A 19,227-nucleotide genomic window follows, 5' to 3' on the forward strand; every position below is an offset into this window, starting at 1 on the left:
TATTGACATTTTTTGGGGGAGAGCAGTTAGTGGGGAGGAAAGGTGCCATACGCATACTTGTTCTTCTTATTACCTTTAGAAATGGTTTCAGATGTGCAAAACTGTTAGCTTAATAGATCTCTGAGAATTCGAATAACCTCTTTGACTTAAGATCATCACTGCAGCTATTAGAAAGCCCCGTCCTCATACATTCTAACTACATGTGATGTTAGATTTTGAGTGCTATTCACAATATGTTGTTCCTCCACAGTCCATCGCGTGCTAAGCTAACCAATGCTAAATGATAATCAGACTAAGCCATCACTAAGTTCTTGCTTTGTTTTGTTGTCCGGTCTTGCTTGGTAATTAATCTGGACATACTGTATCTGTCTTGATTTCAGCAGTAACACTTGCGTAAAGAGTTGTGTACTGTACATAGGACCTTCGTAGCACCTACATAAGTATTACACCCGCAGTCAGTTTCAACCATGCTTCCTTCAATCCACATCCAACTCTATCACATTTGTATTGGTAATGCTGGGCAATCTTATTGCAGTTTGTCATGTTGAACAAAATGTTTATGATTGTCGTTGAATGTTGATGTCTGGGATCTAGTGATGTCGATGTCTTCAGGTCTCTCATGTTTAGGTGGTCGACTCCGACGTCAAAGTTTTTACACATTTTTTAAAAAGCGGCAATAGTACTGTTTGTCCATTTTGAGACGCCGTAGCCAGTATACACTTCCTCAAAATAGTCAGAATTCATCTAAGATAACTCAAGAAATCGGTCATTAATTGAAGCTTTTGCCGAGGAGATCTTAGTCGCACAATTTTACATCTAACTAAGATGTTTGGTGCAGTATTTCTCAATGAAAAAATGTGCATGAAAACTAGTTGTCTCTCGTTGAATGTCAACACAGACTTCAATGAAGAATCCTAATTGTTGACCAATCACCGACGAAGGGGTGTAAACTTCAGCTACCAACTTCGGCTTGCCTCAAGAAAAAATGGTGTGCCCGAACAACCGAAAAAACCCTTACCGAAGTCCAAAACGAACAAAAACATCACAAAATGTCGTCATAATATATGCACAAACTCTTCCGAACTGTTTCGGCTGGGAAGCATGCAGACGCCTTTACACGAGATTAGTCCACGTTCCAAGACTACTTTTGAGTCCTATAAACACCTGACAAAGTTTGATTTTGGAGTGAACCATTGCTTTAAGTGTTCTGTTTTAGGACACAATGCGGTGTCTGCTCTTTGGTCGGGGTTTTAAAAGTGTGGGTGATTGTTTTTCTGCCCAGCACCAACACTTTCAGACAGGCTGTGTTGAGGCCTATGCATGGATTGATGGCGCTTTTTTGTAGTGTTCAGAAGGTGCCGTTTTTTTAAGCACTTTTTCATCTTTTTTTTTATGCAGGGAGATGAGTTGAGATGAGAAGCAGACTTTGGAACATATGACTTTATGTAACATTTTAACTACATATAATATATATCTGTGACATCACAGGGAATTATTTTATATGCCACTCGAATGCAAGGGTGGTTTAAAAAAATCTGTAACTCTCGAAGACACGCTTGGAAAATGTGGTGGTATTATACATCATGTGGGTCTTTTACCATGAGAAATGGTTCTTTATAAAATACCATTGAACGGTCATAGCTATAAAAGAGAAGAGCAGCCCTTCGACTGGGTTTGTATAAGTTCTGTATAAGCTAAACAGGGAGACATGTTTAAGCCAGGGTTAAGGTCAATTCTATTTTGATTCATTACAAAAGAAAAAAAAAATGTGGGATTCATTACAAAAAAATCCTTATTAAAAATGAATGGCACTTTTTCCCATTCTTGAATTAGAATTTCAGTTCATTTCATGAATTTAAATTAGAGTAGACTTCCAACCCTGGTTGGCACATCCAGACAGGGATTAATGCTCATAGTTTTATTTCACTCCCAGCTGAACGTGTGCAGTCGTTCTGTAAAAAGGAAGGGGGAATAGTAGTGTCTATACTGTTGACTTGTTGGTTACACATTGGATCCAGGCCAACTTCATGGCATTCCAAAATCCCATATCTTAGCCTTAGCTAACATCCTGAGGCTTTAAAACACCTATGTTTTTTTGTTTTTTTCCAAAAGCCTCCATTGTGATTTTTTGTTCAGAATGTCACTTGTTTTACAAACACATTTTGTACAGAAGCTAAGAGTATTTTGAAGTTTCTTTAATATAATCAACAGTGAGTGGATTGTACCATAATGACACTATTTATTATGAAGTCTATGACAGTGGAATGGTATTTTATAACCTTTTGTTTTTAAAAAGATATGCTTTTTACACTGCATTCAAGTGTTTGCTATTTTTTGTTCCTACCTAAAGTACTAATTCTATCTTTGCTATGTCTAAAAAGCCCTTGAAGGTTTTGTACTCTTTGAAAACTTTTATAATTCTGATTTATTTGTAGCTATGTACGCAAAAATGAACAAAAACAATCTCAACTTTAACAACGTATCATAACACCCTGGACCATGTAAATAACTGTTTGCAAAATTTTTTTTCTCCATGTTGTTGTCTTTGCACCTCACCTTTGTTATGTTCTCTCTCTCATATGATTGCTGAGACTCTCTGCAACCTACGCATCTGACTGTTGTAAAATCACTCAGATCTTTGAAACATCTAGAATAAAATCTATTTTGATAATAGCCAAGTGTGTTTTTTCTGTTGACTTGCTTTGTTCCTTATGACACCTAGAGGGCCTTCTGGTGTATTGCATTCTCCCTCAATGTACAGTTAAAGTGGCAATCGGAAGTAGAAACAATAACTAAATGGCCTCCCCACCCCTGGTTTGGTAAAAAGAGGGATGGGGCTGGAGAAATGTTCTCTCTCAAATTCATAGACTGAGCTATGGATACAAGGATTGACCCTCCATGGTATCAAAGTTTTAGTTGAAACCATGTTTTGAGGCTGTTTGTTTACATTTTCTTTATTTACAAACATTTAAGTAAAACAAGCTTATATTTTGGGTTCTGATGGGGTACGACAGTTGAACTAAGCTCATGAGTCGTAATTTATATTCTTCAAGAATTAATTGGTAAATGTATGTCAAAAAATGCATGTCGCAACTGCTGATTGCCCCTTTAATGGTATACATATCCCCTTTAGCCATAGGGGCCAGTTGTGTATAGTACTATATCCTTGGTCATGGTACATGCCACAATGTCTTGAGCACATTTGGGTCTTGTGATGTTTGCATGCTCTAAATCCAGGCTACAAGTTAAGGAAACAAAACAGTCCAGAATACAGCCTATCCTTTCTTTGTAAAAGGCCAGTGACTGCCATCTAGTGGTCAAAAGTATGTTGTGAAATTGGGAAGTTAAAGGTGCTACACAGAATTTCTCCCCTATGTGGAAGCTAGGTGAATTGCAACACAACAAGGCTACATGGAAAACTAATGCCACCCCTCCCCGCATCCCATTTCCCCGTAACATGGCAAGGACTTGCACTTGAGCCTTTTACTTTCTGTTTTGGTCCACCAGCTTCAGCTGTAAAAACTATCCTTTTTGTTATAGAAAATATATTTCACTGATGGTAAAATGATGTCTTACACGTCAGTGCTTGTTTTCTCACATAAACAGAAATTGAGCGAACAGTGTAGAATTTTAGCAACCAGGAAATGACAGAGGTTTCTACATTGGCTGCTTGTCCACTAGATAACACAAGCACAAAGTCAAAACAGTTTTCCAATTTTGCTGGCCCAGTGGGAGAAATCAATAAGTGAATATCACAGCCAATCACAACACTGGCGGGTATTCTTTAAAGGGGCACCTTTTAAAAGGCAATCTGCGATTGCTACATCCATTTTTGGACATTTAAAGAGCGACTGCCTTTAAAAAGCAACACATCCGTTTGAAAATGGACTATGTGGCATCGATTCGAGTCAGAAACAGTTATTCTAGTGTCAAAATTGACTACAAACTGTAAATATGATAATTTTGGTCATAAAGTCAGTCTTGTCTAAAACAGAGTTTGGAACATCAGTGCATCACAATGGGTAAATGAAGGTTGGGTTTTTGATTTGACAATGTCCATTTGCCCAGTAATATGGGGTGAACAGCTGCGGTGATTGCCCTCTATCCAATAGCATAGACAGTAAGACAGACCTGCCCAGCAGCTCCGACTTTGTTTACATAAGACAACACGTCGCGTATTTTTGAATTTGAGAAATACTGCACCAAACAGCTTAGTTAGATGTAAAATTGAGCAACTAAAACATAATCTGCAAAAATGTCAACATGAATTACAGATTTCTTCAGTTATCTTACATTCATTCTGGGAATTTTGAGGAAGTGAAATAGGCTTCTGCGTCTAGTGTCTCATGTGGGACAAATATCATTAACCAAACGCGGAATCGGTCAGGAAACACCTCCAAGACTGAAATCTCATGAGCAACAGAAAAAGACGTGCCAAACGGCGTGTTCAGTGGCTCTTTAAACTACTAACATGTATATAATTTACAGGCTAAATGCCTCATGAGCTTAGTTCTACTGTCTTACCCCATCAGAACCCCAAGAAGAAGCTTCCCACTGGGCACACACTGGTTGAATCAACATTGTTTCCATGCCATTTCAATAAAGTTACGTTGCAAATAAATTCATAACAAATCCTACAATGTGATTTTCAGGATTTTTTTTCTTCTCATTCTGTCTGTCATAGTTGACGTGTACCTATGATGAAATTACAGGCCTCTCTCATCTTTTTAAGTGGGAGAACTTGCAAAATTGGTGGCTGACTAAATCCTTTTTTCCCCACTGTATATTCCACTCATTATCTGAATTTCATTGATACATTGTAAGCTGATGACTTTGTCAAGCAGAGACACAGGCAATACTGTATCAGTTGACAGGTCACGCAGAAATGGCGTACAACACCATGCTACACCAGTATACATTTTTACAGTTGCCAACTGCTTTACAATACCACCACAATACTGCTATTTCTGATGATTTGTCCTACGTACATGTACAGTGCCTTCAGAAAGTATTCATACCACTTGACTTACTCCACATTTTGTTGTGTTACAGCCTGAATTCCAAATGGATTAAATAAATAAAAATCTCACACATCTACACACAATACCCCATAACGACAAAGTGAAAACATGTTTTTAGAAATGTTTGCACATTTATTGAAAATGAAATACAGAAATATCTCATTTACATACGTTTTCACACCCCTGAGTCAATACATGATAGAATCACCTTTGGCAGTGATTACAGCTGTGAGTCTTTCTGGCTAAGTCTCTAAGAGCTTGTGCACACCTGGATTGTACAATATTTGTCCATTATTCTTTAAAAAATGCTCCAAGCTCTGTCAAGTTGGTTGTTGATCATTGCCATTTTAAAGGCGTGCCATAGATTTTCAAGCCGATTTAAGTCAAAACTGTAACTAGGCCACTTAGGAACATTCAATGTCGTCTTGGTAAGCAACTCCAGTGTATTTTTGGCCTTGTGTTTTAGGTAATTGTCCTGCTGAAAGGTGATTTTGTCTCCAAGTGTCTGTTGGAAAGCAGACTGAACTAAGTTTTCCTCTAAGATTTTGCCTCTGCTTAGCTCTATTCCGTTTTGTTTTATGAAGAAAAAAAACTCCCTAGTCCTTGACGATGACAAGCATACCCATGTTGGATTTGCCCCAAACATAAGACTTCGTATTAAGGACAAAAAGTTAATTTCTTTCCCACATTCTTTGCAGTATTACTTTAGTGCTTTATTGCAAACAGGAAGCATGTTTTGGAATATTTTTATTCTGTACAGCCTTCCTTCTTTTCACTCTTGTCATTTAGGTTAGTATTGTGGAGTAACTACAATGTTGTTGATCCATCCTCAGTTATCTCCTATCACAGCCATTCAACTCTGTTACTATTTTAAAATCACCATTGGCCTCATGGTGAAATCCCTGAGCAGTTTCCTTCCTCTCCGGCAGCTGAGTAAGGAAGGACGCCTGTATCTTTGTAGTGTCTGGCTGTATTGATACACCATCCAAAGTGTAATTAATAACTGCACCATGCTCAAAGGGATATTCAATGTCTGATTTATTTTAGTCCCATCCACCAATAGGTGTCCGATTGAGGGACCTTACTTATAATTGTATGTGTGGTTTACAGAGATGGGGTAGTGATTTAAAAATCATGTTAAACACTATTATTGCACACAAAGTGAGTCCATGCAACTTATTATGTGACTTGTTAAGCACATTTTTATTCCTGAAGTTATTTAGGGTTGCCATAACAAAAGGGTTGAATACTTATTGACTCAAGACATTACCGCTTTTCATTTTTTATTAATTTGTAAACATTTCTAAAAACATAATTCAACTTTGACATGATGGGGTATTGTGTGTAGATCAGTGACACAAAATCTCAATTTAATCAATAAAAATGTCAGGCTATAACACAACATAATGTGGAAAAAGTCATGGGGTGTGAACACTTTCTGAAGGCACTGTATATACTGTATAAGCATACTGAAACTGTAAATTTGACATATTTGTCAACATGCTCACAACCTGCCATTGGATACAAATTTACAAAATAATAAGTTGTGTAAGTCAAGTTACAGTCAAGTACTATTTGGAAAAGTATATTAATCACCTACTATACTTTCTATTCAGCATTTCAAAAATAATTTATTGTATATATAAAAATGTATATCTTGTATTTCTTGCTATTGGATTAAATGTTAGTTAAAATGACTAAATGGTGAACCTATTATTATCTGATATATTGGTGACTAAATGTAATATTTTTATAGTATCTCACAGAAAAATTTGGTTTAGCATGAATAATGGGGTGAAAGATCTGCTCCACTCCAATGAATGCACAAACAAAGTTTCTGAACATGAGATAGGGAGCATTACAAGTGTTAGCAGTTTAGAGTTTTGTACTTACAGTTTTCTAAATATACCACTTACATGTTCCAAAGTGATATAATTTTTTTTTAAACTATCCACTTAAAGGTGATTCATTTTTGCATTGGAATTTCAGAAAATGTCAACACAATATCTAACTAATCGTGGAATGACTGTGTTTCACATTATTACTTGCCTGCCAGAGTTGTGATTGGCTGTGATATTCCCCTATTGATTTCTCCCTTCGGGCCGGCAAAATGGGAAAGATGTTTTTACTTTGTGGCTATGTTGTCTAGTGGAAACCGGGGCAAGCGGAAACTTGGAAACTCAGAACCTCCAAGTTAAAATTTGCGTACGTTTTTTTGCGTAGAGCTTCCGATTGGTTGATTCTAATACTTTCCAAGTGGAGAAACTCAGAGCTCATCTTTTTGTTTAATATTTCAGAGTTGTCTTGAACGCGGCATTTGTTGCATACTGTTTCCCCCTTTTCACAATGACTGGGCTGCTCCCCTCAGGTCCACATTATAAACTGTTTACTTTCAATTCTTCACTGTGTATGAGTTCATTCTGACCTCTAGATAGCATGATTTTTCATTTTATATTTGGGTTTTCATAGCAACCTAACCTTTTGAGACAAAACCATGTTTTAATTGTACAGTATTGTAATAGTTTTTAGGTTGTTTTATACTGTAGTGACAGTTAGTAATTGGAATAAAGCTGCATTACTGTGTTCCATTTCACTTTCTGTTTATTCATGTAAAAAAATAACCTTGTGTGAAATGGACCAATGGGTGCTAGTGGGTGGAGTTTCTGAGACTGTAAACAAGCCATAATCAAAACAAGTTCTTCATTCTGTGGATGGTGAAGAACAACAGGACTCCTGAAAAAGATTCTGCTGTCTATACTCTCACTGGGTTTTAAGGCATCGTGATAGGAAAAAGATGGCTTCACAGACAGTTGGTAAATTGACATTTCTGACATTTACAGCAACATTAACAGCTGTTATATCTGTTTTCTGAAGTGTTATTGCGTCATTAAATAGATACTAGAAGTAGACCAACAAAGAGTGAAAAGTGCATCTTTTGAAGATGTTATTTATCGCAATAAATTATTTTTCTTCACCTGACTGTTATTCATTGTTGCAGAGATACTGAGAGTTGGTGGCAGTTATGGCAGCTTTGGAAGTACCTGCCAAAAAGAGAAAAATCACAGAACCTGTTCTTCACAACCTTTCAACAAACCATTAATGAGCTTACACAAGGTAATATAGTCAAATGTTTAGAGAATATCATTATTTTGTCGAAATTCCCTTGAAGTCGGTTGTATTTTAGTTTTAACAGCCAATGCATGCACTGTGTGTCTCAGTGGAATGTGCGTTCCTTCTCAGCTCGGGGTGTAGTCAGCCAAGATTTGATATGCTTTAGCTGCTCAGACATGCCCTCCCCCTGTTATTATGTGCTGTGTAGTTTCTGGTAAACAACTCTTACCAGAAACAGGTATAGAGGTTTCAGTTTCACTTTTGATCAAACAGACAGATATACAGTTGAAGTCGGAGGTTTACATACACCTTAGCCAAATACATTTAAACTCCGTTTTTCACAATTCCTGACATTTAATCCTAGTAAAAATGCCCTGCTTTAGGTCAGTTAGGATCGCCACTTTATTTTAAGAATGTGAAATATCAGAATAATAGTAGAGAGAATGATTTATTTCAGCTTTTATTTATTTCATCACATTCCCAGTGGGTCAGAAGTTTACATACACTCAATTAGTATTTGGTAGCATTCCCTTTAAATTGTTTAACTTCGGTAAAACGTTTCGGGTAGCCTTCCACAAGCTTCCCACAATAAGTTGGGTGAATTTTGGCCCATTCCTCCTGACTGAGCTGGTGTAACTGAGTCAGGTTTGTAGGCCTCCTTGCTCGCACACGCTTTTTCAGTTCTGCCCACAAATGTTCTATAGTATTGAGTTCAGGGCTTTGTGATGGCCACTCCAATACCTTGACTTTGTTGTCCTTAAGCCATTTTGCCACAACTTTGGAAGTATGCTTGAGGTCATTGTCCATTTGGAAGACCCATTTGGGACCAAGCTTTAACTTCCTGACTGATGTCTTGAGATGTTGCTTCAATATATCCACATATTTTTCCTTCAACATGATGCCATCTATTTTGTGAAGTGCACCAGTCCCTCCTGCAGCAAAGCAACCCCACAGCATGATGCTGCCACCCCCGTGCGTCACGGTTGGGATGGTGTTCTTCGGCTTGCAAGCTCCCCCTTTTTCCTCCAAACATAATGATGGTCATTATGGCCAAACAGTTCTATTTTTGTTTCATCAGACCAGAGGACATTTCTCCAAAAAGTATGATCTTTGTCCCCATGTGCAGTTGCAAACTGTAGTCTGGCTTTTTTATGGCGGTTTTGGAGCAGTGGCTTCTTGCTTGCTGAGCAGCCTTTCAGGTTATGCCGATATAGGACTCGTTTTACTGTGGATATAGATACTTTTGTGCCTGTTTCCTCCAGCATCTTCACAAGGTCCTTTGCTGTTGTTCTGGGAATGATTTGCACTTTTTGCACCAAAGTACATTCATCCCTAGGAGACAGAACGCGTCTCCTTCCTGAGTGGTATGACGGCTGCGTGGTCCCATCGCGTTTATACTTGCGTACTATTGTTTGTACAGATGAACATGGTACCTTCAGGCGTTTGGAAATTGCTCCCAAGGATGAACCAGACTTGTGGAGGTCTACCATTTTTTTTCTGAGGTCTTGGCTGATTTCTTTTGATTTTCCCATGATGTCAAGCAAAGAGGCACTGAGTTTGAAGGTAGGCCTTGAAATACATCCACAGGTACACCTCCAATTGACTCAAATTATGTCTATTAGCCTATCAGAAGCTTCTAAAGCCATGACATCATTTTATGGAATTTTCCAAGCTGTTTAAAGTCACAGTCAACTTAGTGTATGTAAACTTCTGACCCACTGGAATTGTGATACAGTGAATTATAAGTGAAATAATCTGTCTGTAAACAATTGTTGGAAAAATTACTTGTGTCATGCACAAAGTAGATGTCCTAACCGACTTGCCAAAATTTGTGGAGTGGTTGAAAAACTAGTTTCAATGACTCCAACCTAAGTGGGGGAAAAAAGTATTTAGTCAGCCACCAATTGTGCAAGTTCTCCCACTTAAAAAGATGAGAGAGGCCTGTAATTTTCATCATATGTACACGTCAACTATGACAGACAAAATGAGAGAAAAAAATCCGGAATATCACATTGTAGGATTTTTAATGAATTTATTTGCAAATTATGGTGGAAAATAAGTATTTGGTCAATAACAAAAGTTTCTCAATACTTTGTTATATACCCTTTGTTGGCAATGACACAGGTCAAACGTTTTCTGTAAGTCTTCACAAGGTTTTCACACACTGTTGCTGGTATTTTGGCCCATTCCTCCATGCAGATCTCCTCTAGAGCAGTGATGTTTTGGGGCTGTCGCTGGGAAACACGGACTTTCAACTCCCTCCAAAGATTTTCTATGGGGTTGAGATCTGGAGACTGGCTAGGCCACTCCAGGACCTTGAAATGCTTCTTACGAAGCCACTCCTTCGTTGCCCGGGCGGTGTGTTTGGGATCATTGTCATGCTGAAAGACCCAGCCACGTTTCATCTTCAATGCCCTTGCTGATGGAAGGAGGTTTTCACTCAAAATCTCACGATACATGGCCCCATTCATTCTTTCCTTTACACGGATCAGTCGTCCTGGTCCCTTTGCAGAAAAACAGCCCCAAAGCATGATGTTTCCACTCCCATGCTTCACAGTAGGTATGGTGTTCTTTGGTTGCAACTCAGCATTGTTTGTCCTCCAAACACGACGAGTTGAGTTTTTACCAAAAAGTTCTATTTTGGTTTCATCTGACCATATGACATTCTCCCAATCCTCTTCTGGATCATCCAAATGCACTCTAGCAAACTTCAGACGGGCCTGGACATGTACTGGCTTAAGCAGGGGGACACGTCTGGCACTGCAGGATTTGAGTCCCTGGCGGCGTAGTGTGTTACTGATGGTAGGCTTTGTTACTTTGGTCCCAGCTCTCTGCAGGTCATTCACTAGGTCCCCCCGTGTGGTTCTGGGATTTTTGCTCATCGTTCTTGTGATCATTTTGACCCCACGGGGTGAGATCTTGCGTGGAGCCCCAGATCGAGGGAGATTATCAGTGGTCTTATATGTCTTCCATTTCCTAATAATTGCTCCCACAGTTGATTTCTTCAAACCAAGCTGCTTACCTATTGCAGATTCAGTCTTCCCTGCCTGGTGCAGGTCTACAATTTTGTTTCTGGTGTCCTTTGACAGCTCTTTGGTCTTGGCCATAATGGAGTTTGGAGTGTGACTGTTTGAGGTTGTGGACAGGTGTCTTTTATACTGATAACAAGTTCAAACAGGTGCCATTAATACAGGTAACGAGTGGAGGACAGAGGAGCCTCTTAAAGAAGACGTTACAGGTCTGTGAGAGCCAGAAATCTTGCTTGTTTGTAGGTGACCAAATACTTATTTTCCACCATAATTTGCAAATAAATTCATTAAAAATCCTACAATATGATTTCCTGGATTTTTTTTCTCAATTTGTCTGTCATAGTTGACGTGTACCTATGATGAAAATTACAGACCTCTCTCATCTTTTTAAGTGGGAGAACTTGCACAATTGGTGGCTGACTAAATACTTTTTTCCCCCACTGTATGTGGTCCTCTGTAGCTCAGCTGGTAGAGCACGGCGCTTGTAACGCCAGGGTAGTGGGTTCGATCCCCGGGACCACCCATGCACAAAAATGTATGCACGCATGACTGTAAGTCGCTTTGGATAAAAGTGTCTGCTAAATGGCATATTATTATTATAAACTTCCGACTTCAACTGTATGCTGCACCTTTCTTGACACGGTCGACTTAAACCAATGTTTCGGTCATGAATGTCTCATCTGACGAAACAGGAACTCCAACATTGGTTTAAATTAACCTTAATATATTGTGAAGGAGCTCCACTATGCAGAATGTTATTTTTTCTATTAGTCAGGACTCAGATTATTCTGGACAGCATTCCAAAATCCAACCAATATTTTCTGAAGCAATCTAAGAAGTAAAACAGGTTATGTGCAAGGCAAGATACAGATAAGCAACTATGACATCTGTTCTTGACAAGAATGCATTGCGATCAAATCAGTCTTTTCAATGCCAGTAATCTATAGTATGAAATGTTATTTGAAATTATTTTCACTTCATTTTCACTCTCAAACCAGCAACGCTCATGTCCATACTTTGTTCTATTCAACAGCTTGCAAAGGGGAAGAAACGCCTCAAGCGTAAAATGCTTGAATTGTTGGCACAAATAAAGGTAAGGTGAATTAAAAACATAGTAGGTCTACTGCTTAGACAAAGTAGACCACATCAGTATAACAATGATGTGGAGTAGACAGCAGCAGTATCACAATGATGTGGAGTAGACAGCAGCAGTATCACAATGATGTGGAGTAGACAGCAGCAGAATCCTTTCACCAGACAGTTCGTTGTTCCTCTTTCCTTAGGGAACTGTCAAAGAGAAAGAAGATTTCACCTTGGATGAGTCTAAATTAATCATGAGAGAACTTGCTGCTGAACTAAGCAAGGTAGTTCAGGTAAGTCAATCTGTATAGTGAAAATAAAGTATGTGATCATATCTTATCTTACATCTTCATGAGTCATAATAAGTTGTCCTGTACCATTCCTCACAGATCAGCAACACCTCCTTTCTAACCAGAGTGAGTGAGGATGGATCTTGTCAAGAGGAGCGTCAAGACTTTATACTGCAGTGGGCTGAGGAACTGAAACACTCATCACAGACACGACAGGTAAATAATACATACACCATGGGACAGTTACCACAGACACATATTAAGCTTAGTCCTAGACTAAAAATAATTTGGGATGGAGATCCAGGACTAAGCTTATTCTGTGTCCAGGAAACCGCCCTCATATTTTAGAGGTTCACTTGGCGCTAGTCAAACACTACAAGCAGTATAAATACATGTCATATGCACTTAGTGTTAACAGCCAGTTGCTGTGGATGAAGTAACATACAGTGTTGACAGCCAGTTGCTGTAGATGAAGTAACATACAGTGTTGACAGCCAGTTGTTGTGGATGAAGTAACATACAGTGTTGACAGGCAGTTGCTGTGGATGAAGTAACATACCGTGTTGACAGCCAGTTGCTGTGGATGAAGTAACATACAGTGTTGACAGCCAGTTGCTGTGGATGAAGTAACATACAGTGTCGATAACCAGTTGCTGTAGATGAAGTAATATACAGTGTTGACAACCAGTTGCTGTAGATGAAGTAATATACAGTGTTGACAACCAGTTGCTGTGGATGAAGTAACATACAGTGTTGACAACCAGTTGCTGTGGATGAAGTAACATACAGTGTTGACAGCCAGTTGCTGTGGATGAAGTAACATACAGTGTTGACAGCCAGTTGCTGTGGATGAAGTAACATACAGTGTCGACAACCAGTTGGTCTGGATGAAGTAACATACAGTGTTGACAGCCAGTTGCTCTGGATGAAGTAACATACAGTGTTGACAACCAGTTGCTGTGGATGAAGTAACATACAGTGTTGACAACCAGTTGCTGTGGATGAAGTAACATACAGTGTTGACAACCAGTTGCTCTGGATGAAGTAACACACAGTTTTGACAGCCAGTTGCTCTGGATGAAGTAACATACAGTGTTGACAACCAGTTGCTGTGGATGAAGTAACATACAGTGTTGACAACCAGTTGGTCTGGATGAAGTAACATACAGTGTTGACAGTCAGTTGCTCTGGATGAAGTAACATACAGTGTTGACAACCAGTTGCTGTGGATGAAGTAACATACAGTGTTGACAACCAGTTGCTGTGGATGAAGTAACATACAGTGTTGACAACCAGTTGCTCTGGATGAAGTAACACACAGTGTTGACAGCCAGTTGCTCTGGATGAAGTAACATACAGTGTTGACAACCAGTTGCTGTGGATGAAGTAACATACAGTGTTGACAACCAGTTGGTCTGGATGAAGTAACATACAGTGTTGACAGTCAGTTGCTCTGGATGAAGTAACATACAGTGTTGACAGTCAGTTGCTCTGGATGAAGTAACATACAGTGTTGACAGCCAGTTGCTGTAGATGAAGTAATATACAGTGTTGACAACCAGTTGCTGTAGATGAAGTAATATACAGTGTTGACAACCAGTTGCTGTGGATGAAGTAACATACAGTGTTGACAACCAGTTGCTGTGGATGAAGTAACATACAGTGTTGACAGCCAGTTGCTGTGGATGAAGTAACATACAGTGTTGACAGCCAGTTGCTGTGGATGAAGTAACATACAGTGTCGACAACCAGTTGGTCTGGATGAAGTAACATACAGTGTTGACAACCAGTTGCTGTGGATGAAGTAACATACAGTGTTGACAACCAGTTGCTGTGGATGAAGTAACATACAGTGTTGACAACCAGTTGCTCTGGATGAAGTAACACACAGTGTTGACAGCCAGTTGCTCTGGATGAAGTAACATACAGTGTTGACAACCAGTTGCTGTGGATGAAGTAACATACAGTGTTGACAGCCAGTTGCTGTGGATGAAGTAACATACAGTGTTGACAGCCAGTTGCTCTGGATGAAGTAACATACAGTGTTGACAACCAGTTGCTGTGGATGAAGTAACATACAGTGTTGACAACCAGTTGCTCTGGATGAAGTAACACACAGTGTTGACAGCCAGTTGCTCTGGATGAAGTAACATACAGTGTTGACAACCAGTTGCTGTGGATGAAGTAACATACAGTGTTGACAACCAGTTGCTCTGGATGAAGTAACACACAGTGTTGACAGCCAGTTGCTCTGGATGAAGTAACATACAGTGTTGACAACCAGTTGCTCTGGATGAAGTAACACACAGTGTTGACAGCCAGTTGCTCTGGATGAAGTAACATGCAGTGAGCTCCAAAAGTTTTGGGACAGTGACACATTTGTTGTTGTTTTGGCTCTGTACTCCAGCACTTTGGATTTGAAATGATACAATGACTACCATGATTACATATAGTCCTGAATGAATAGTGAATAGTGATAAGTGAGAAAGTTACAGATCCACAAATATCATACTCCCAAGACATGCTAACCTCTCACCATTACAATAACATTGTTAATAAGGTTAGCATTTTTGGGGGGGTATATGATATTTGTGCGTCTGTAACTTTCTCACTCATCATTATTCACGATTCATTCAGGACTATCCGTAATCATGGTAGCATCCACATTAATGTAGAAGTGTTTAGAAACATATTATAGTCTTATTTACAATAAAAGTGACTCCAAAATGAAACAATACATTATTTACCATTCATTTCTATTGGGACAAAATAATCTGAAACACAACCAAAACAGCAAATGCATCCAACAAGTTTGTAGAGTCACAAGCTTGATGTAATCATTGAGTGCTAGGAATATGGGACTTTTGACTACATTAATACACGTAAGTGAATTTGTCCATATACTTTTGATCCCCTAAAATGGGGGGACTATGTACAAAAATATCTAAACGGTTCACCCGTTATGGATGAAAAATACCCTCAAATTAAAGCTGACAGTCTGCACTTTAACCTCAAAGTGCTGGAGTACAGAGCCAAAACAACAACAAAATTGTGACTGTCCCAATACTTTTGGAGCTCACGGAGAGGATTGTAATAAACCACCTGTCTTGCTGTTTACTAGACACCAGCAGGGGAAACCACAAGAGACAGGAGGAGTGACGACCCTCTGGATAAACAGAAACCAGACAAGGAACAGAAACTGAGGGAAGCCAGGAAAGCCCTGTCTGAGTGGGCCTGGACACTCAAGGATATGGAACAGGTGAGAGGAAGACCATAAAACTAAAAGAGAACCCCAAAAAGTAATCTGTAACATTACAATGATACATAATACAAGGAGACCATCCTACAATATCATCATATGCCTCTGTGTCTCCGCAGGACTCAGTGTGTCCGGATGAGGATGTGTGTTCAGTACTGCAGGATCTGGAGAGACAGTGGAAGAGGGGGAAGCTTCCCAACATGCTCCCTGTCATGGACTTCCTCATCTGGAGCATGCTACAGGAACAGCAGGAGGTCAGCCATAAACAAAGACCTATTGAATGTCTCTTTAAGTGACATTTAAATAAGGCTGAACTGTAACATAACATAGCTGTTGTTTTCACAGGGTTCCATTGTAAAGCAGTGGCTCAGAAATAGACAAAGGTTCAGAAGCAGAGGTGAGTGTCTGCTTCCACTGGGTGTGGTTATTAAAGAAGTCAAACAAATAAATAAAGAGAGTCGCACACTCTATATATATTGGGTAAAACACCAACGTTTCGGCATCACTGTACCTTCTTCAGGGTGTTCAACCCAATAAATTACTGGGAGTTTATATATAGAGTGTACGACTCTCTTTATTTGTTTTTATAGCTTACAGTTTATTCGCCGTTAGTCAGCACCTCCACACAAAATAATGTTCTCTGGGTGTGCTCCAGCTCATGCTTTTTATTAGGTTATTAAAGAAGTCAACACAGATTGTATTAATCAGTTTATTTATCTAATATGTTTTGGTTTTCTTCATATTTTTCCCTTAGTGACTCTGAATCGCATTCCTGACTTAAGTACGTCAAATCCCACAGTTCACGTCTGCTTCAAAATAATGTTTTACGTATGTTTTGTAGCTCTTCATTGCTAACGTGATCCTAAATGTTGTGTCTATTTCATTACAGTTTGGAAATGGATTTCGAATGCATCAGGTTGGTATGGTTCATTGCCAATGCAAATATTATTCAAATGAGATAACACAGAGAGACTAGTTTCAGTGTTCTGGTATTAATAACAACTTCATTACTTCAATCTCTTTGCAGCTCAGATCACTCTGGATGAACAAACAGCCAACCCAAGTCTCGTACTGTCCCCTGACAGGAAAAGAGTGAAAATGGCCACCATCATTGAGAGTGTCTTCGATCCCTGGTGTGGATACAGCCCTAGTTCCCACAAGTATGATGGCTGGTGGTGTGTGCAGGCAAAAGAGGGCTTTACATCTGGGAGACATTACTGGCAGGTGGGAGTCAGGGGCAAGGCAGAGTGGAGGATAGGGGTGGTTAGAGAGTCAGCACCAAGGAATGGCTTTGCAACTCTGAACACAAAAGCCGGTTACTGGACCTTGCGTCTGCAGCTTGGGGAGCTCATGGCTGTAACTGCACCAGTCATTAAACTGAACCAGTCTCCACCCTCTAGGTTAGGGGTGTTCCTAGACATAGAGGGGGGGCAGATATCCTTCTATGATGCAGAGGAAAGACGCCACATTTACACTTTTAATAGCAATTTTGATAACTCTGGAAAGATTTACCCTGTGTTTGGAACCATTGAGACAGACAGAGAGCTGGTTATTCTGTAGGCAAAATAACTTGATGCATGCTGTCGGGCTTGATTGCAGTGCATGTAATTAGCTTAGTAACTACCTTATGGACATCTCAATGTATAGTTGCTGACTGTCTCAACTCACAATTCCTTGAGATCACAAAAGGTGTCCCTCAAGAGTCCATTTTAGGGCCTGTATTATTCACACGGTATATAAACAATATTGGTTCCTTAGTAAAAAACTAAGGTACACCTTTATGCTGATTATACTGTGCTGTATGTCTGATCTGCAGATGGCTTTTAATGTCATTTAAAAAAGCACTTGTTGACCTTAAATTGCCACTGAATGCAGATAAAACAAAGTCATGCTATTTTCTAGAGCCCATAACATTGACTCAACAGACTTAAAGAGTGGCACGTTGAATGGAGCGACATTGAGCGAGCCCACTCATTTCAATACCTTGGATCATTTAAAACAATCGTTCAGTCAAGGAATCGTACAGACAACTTTCCTGTCAGTCCTTGACTATGGCAACATTATCTATATGAATGTTGCTGCCACTTCTTTAAAACTTTGATGCTTCTACAAGTAATGTGCTTTATTTTAACGGTTTTATTTTATGATATGTAATAATAATAATAATATGCCACTTAGCAGACGCTTTTATCCAAAGCGACTTACAGTCATGCGTGCATACATTTTTGTGTATGGGTGGTCCCGGGGATCGAACCCACTACCTTGGTGTTACAAGCGCCGTGCTCTACCAGCTGAGCTACATGTACACAGATTAATGAAGTATGGAATCATTGTATATAAACAACCTTCTTTCTTGAAACATGAATTTGTTTGCTGATTTCCTCATACAGAATAAAGAGGACAATGAGCTTAATGGTTATACTTATTGACAAAAACTTGTTTTAAACGTTTTAATTTGTAACTACAATGTTAAATATGTAACTACTCTTTACCTAGAGAGAGCGTGAACATACGTGCAGACATCTCCAGGTAGAGTAAGGCCCTTTGTACACTATCGGAGAGTAACAGCTTGTTGACTATTTTCTCACAGTTGACGGAAAACCATTTACTGCTGATTTCACATCAAGGAGAGGAACTATGCTATTGCTTGAGTCCACATGACACCGCAAAGAGCTGTTATCACGCAATATCTAGAAATCTATTTGAAACATTAGTAGCTGTTAATGCAGCATAAAACCAACAGTGTATAGCCTACACTCTAGACAACCACATAGCATTTCCGGTTTTTGCATGCAACAGTGTTTTACATTTTAGGATACTGTGGTTTCTACATGGAACTGCATATCTACATTGAACTGCTTGCAGAGCTAAACTTGTGAAACCTCCAACACCATTGTTCTAAATAGGAATTTTGTTAGTGCATGTAACTCACTACAGTGTACATTTTGACAGCACCCAATTCAGTATTTACAGTTCAGGGCTGACTCAAAGACACTGCCTTTTGACAACATTGGAAAGAAGCCAAACAGGATGAATGCTGCTTATAGCACGGGCGGCAGGTAGCCTAGCAGTTAAGAACATTGGACGCTGGTTTGAATCCCAGAGCTGGCAAGGTGGAAAAATCTGCCTTTCTATCGTTGAGCAAGGCAGTTAACCCCCAACAACAACTGGTCCCTGGGCGCCGATGACATGGACGTCGATTAAGGCAGACCCCGCACCTCTCGAATTCAGGGTTAAATGCGGAAGACACATTTTGGTTAAATGCATTCAGTTGTGCAACTGACTAGGTTTCCCCTTCCCCTTTCTCCATAAAACAATAACTGAAAGCCAGGAAATCAGTTATGCTTCTTTCCTGTAAACCAAGGCAACTTCAGAGAACTATATAATTCCTAATGATGAGACCAGCAAACAGCCCGGGTCTGGTTTGAAAGCTTCCC

General features: G+C 39.5%; 1 protein-coding gene across 1 annotated transcript; it reads left to right on the forward strand.

The window, feature by feature from the left end:
* Positions 1–7,710: 7,710 nt before the first annotated feature.
* Positions 7,711–18,011, forward strand: LOC121534973 (E3 ubiquitin-protein ligase TRIM7-like). The gene is made up of 11 exons (XM_045214048.1): positions 7,711–7,834; positions 8,020–8,135; positions 12,195–12,254; positions 12,445–12,534; positions 12,631–12,747; positions 15,653–15,790; positions 15,910–16,044; positions 16,136–16,187; positions 16,545–16,571; positions 16,680–16,706; positions 16,818–18,011. The coding sequence occupies exons 1-11, from the start codon at positions 7,816–7,818 to the stop codon at positions 17,348–17,350; spliced, it is 1,314 nt and encodes a 437-aa protein (XP_045069983.1). The 5' UTR covers positions 7,711–7,815; the 3' UTR covers positions 17,351–18,011.
* The last annotated feature ends 1,216 nt before the right edge of the window (positions 18,012–19,227 follow it).

This window comes from Coregonus clupeaformis, unplaced genomic scaffold (assembly GCF_020615455.1).
Source record: "Coregonus clupeaformis isolate EN_2021a unplaced genomic scaffold, ASM2061545v1 scaf0193, whole genome shotgun sequence".
NCBI lineage: Eukaryota > Metazoa > Chordata > Actinopteri > Salmoniformes > Salmonidae > Coregonus > Coregonus clupeaformis.

Bases quoted from the DNA above. Each gene is read 5' to 3' on its own strand.
- LOC121534973 (XM_045214048.1), top strand. The intron at 16,045-16,135 runs GTCAGCCATAAA...TTGTTTTCACAG, and splicing joins TGCTACAGGAACAGCAGGAG to GGTTCCATTGTAAAGCAGTG. The intron at 16,707-16,817 runs GTTGGTATGGTT...ATCTCTTTGCAG, and splicing joins ATGGATTTCGAATGCATCAG to CTCAGATCACTCTGGATGAA.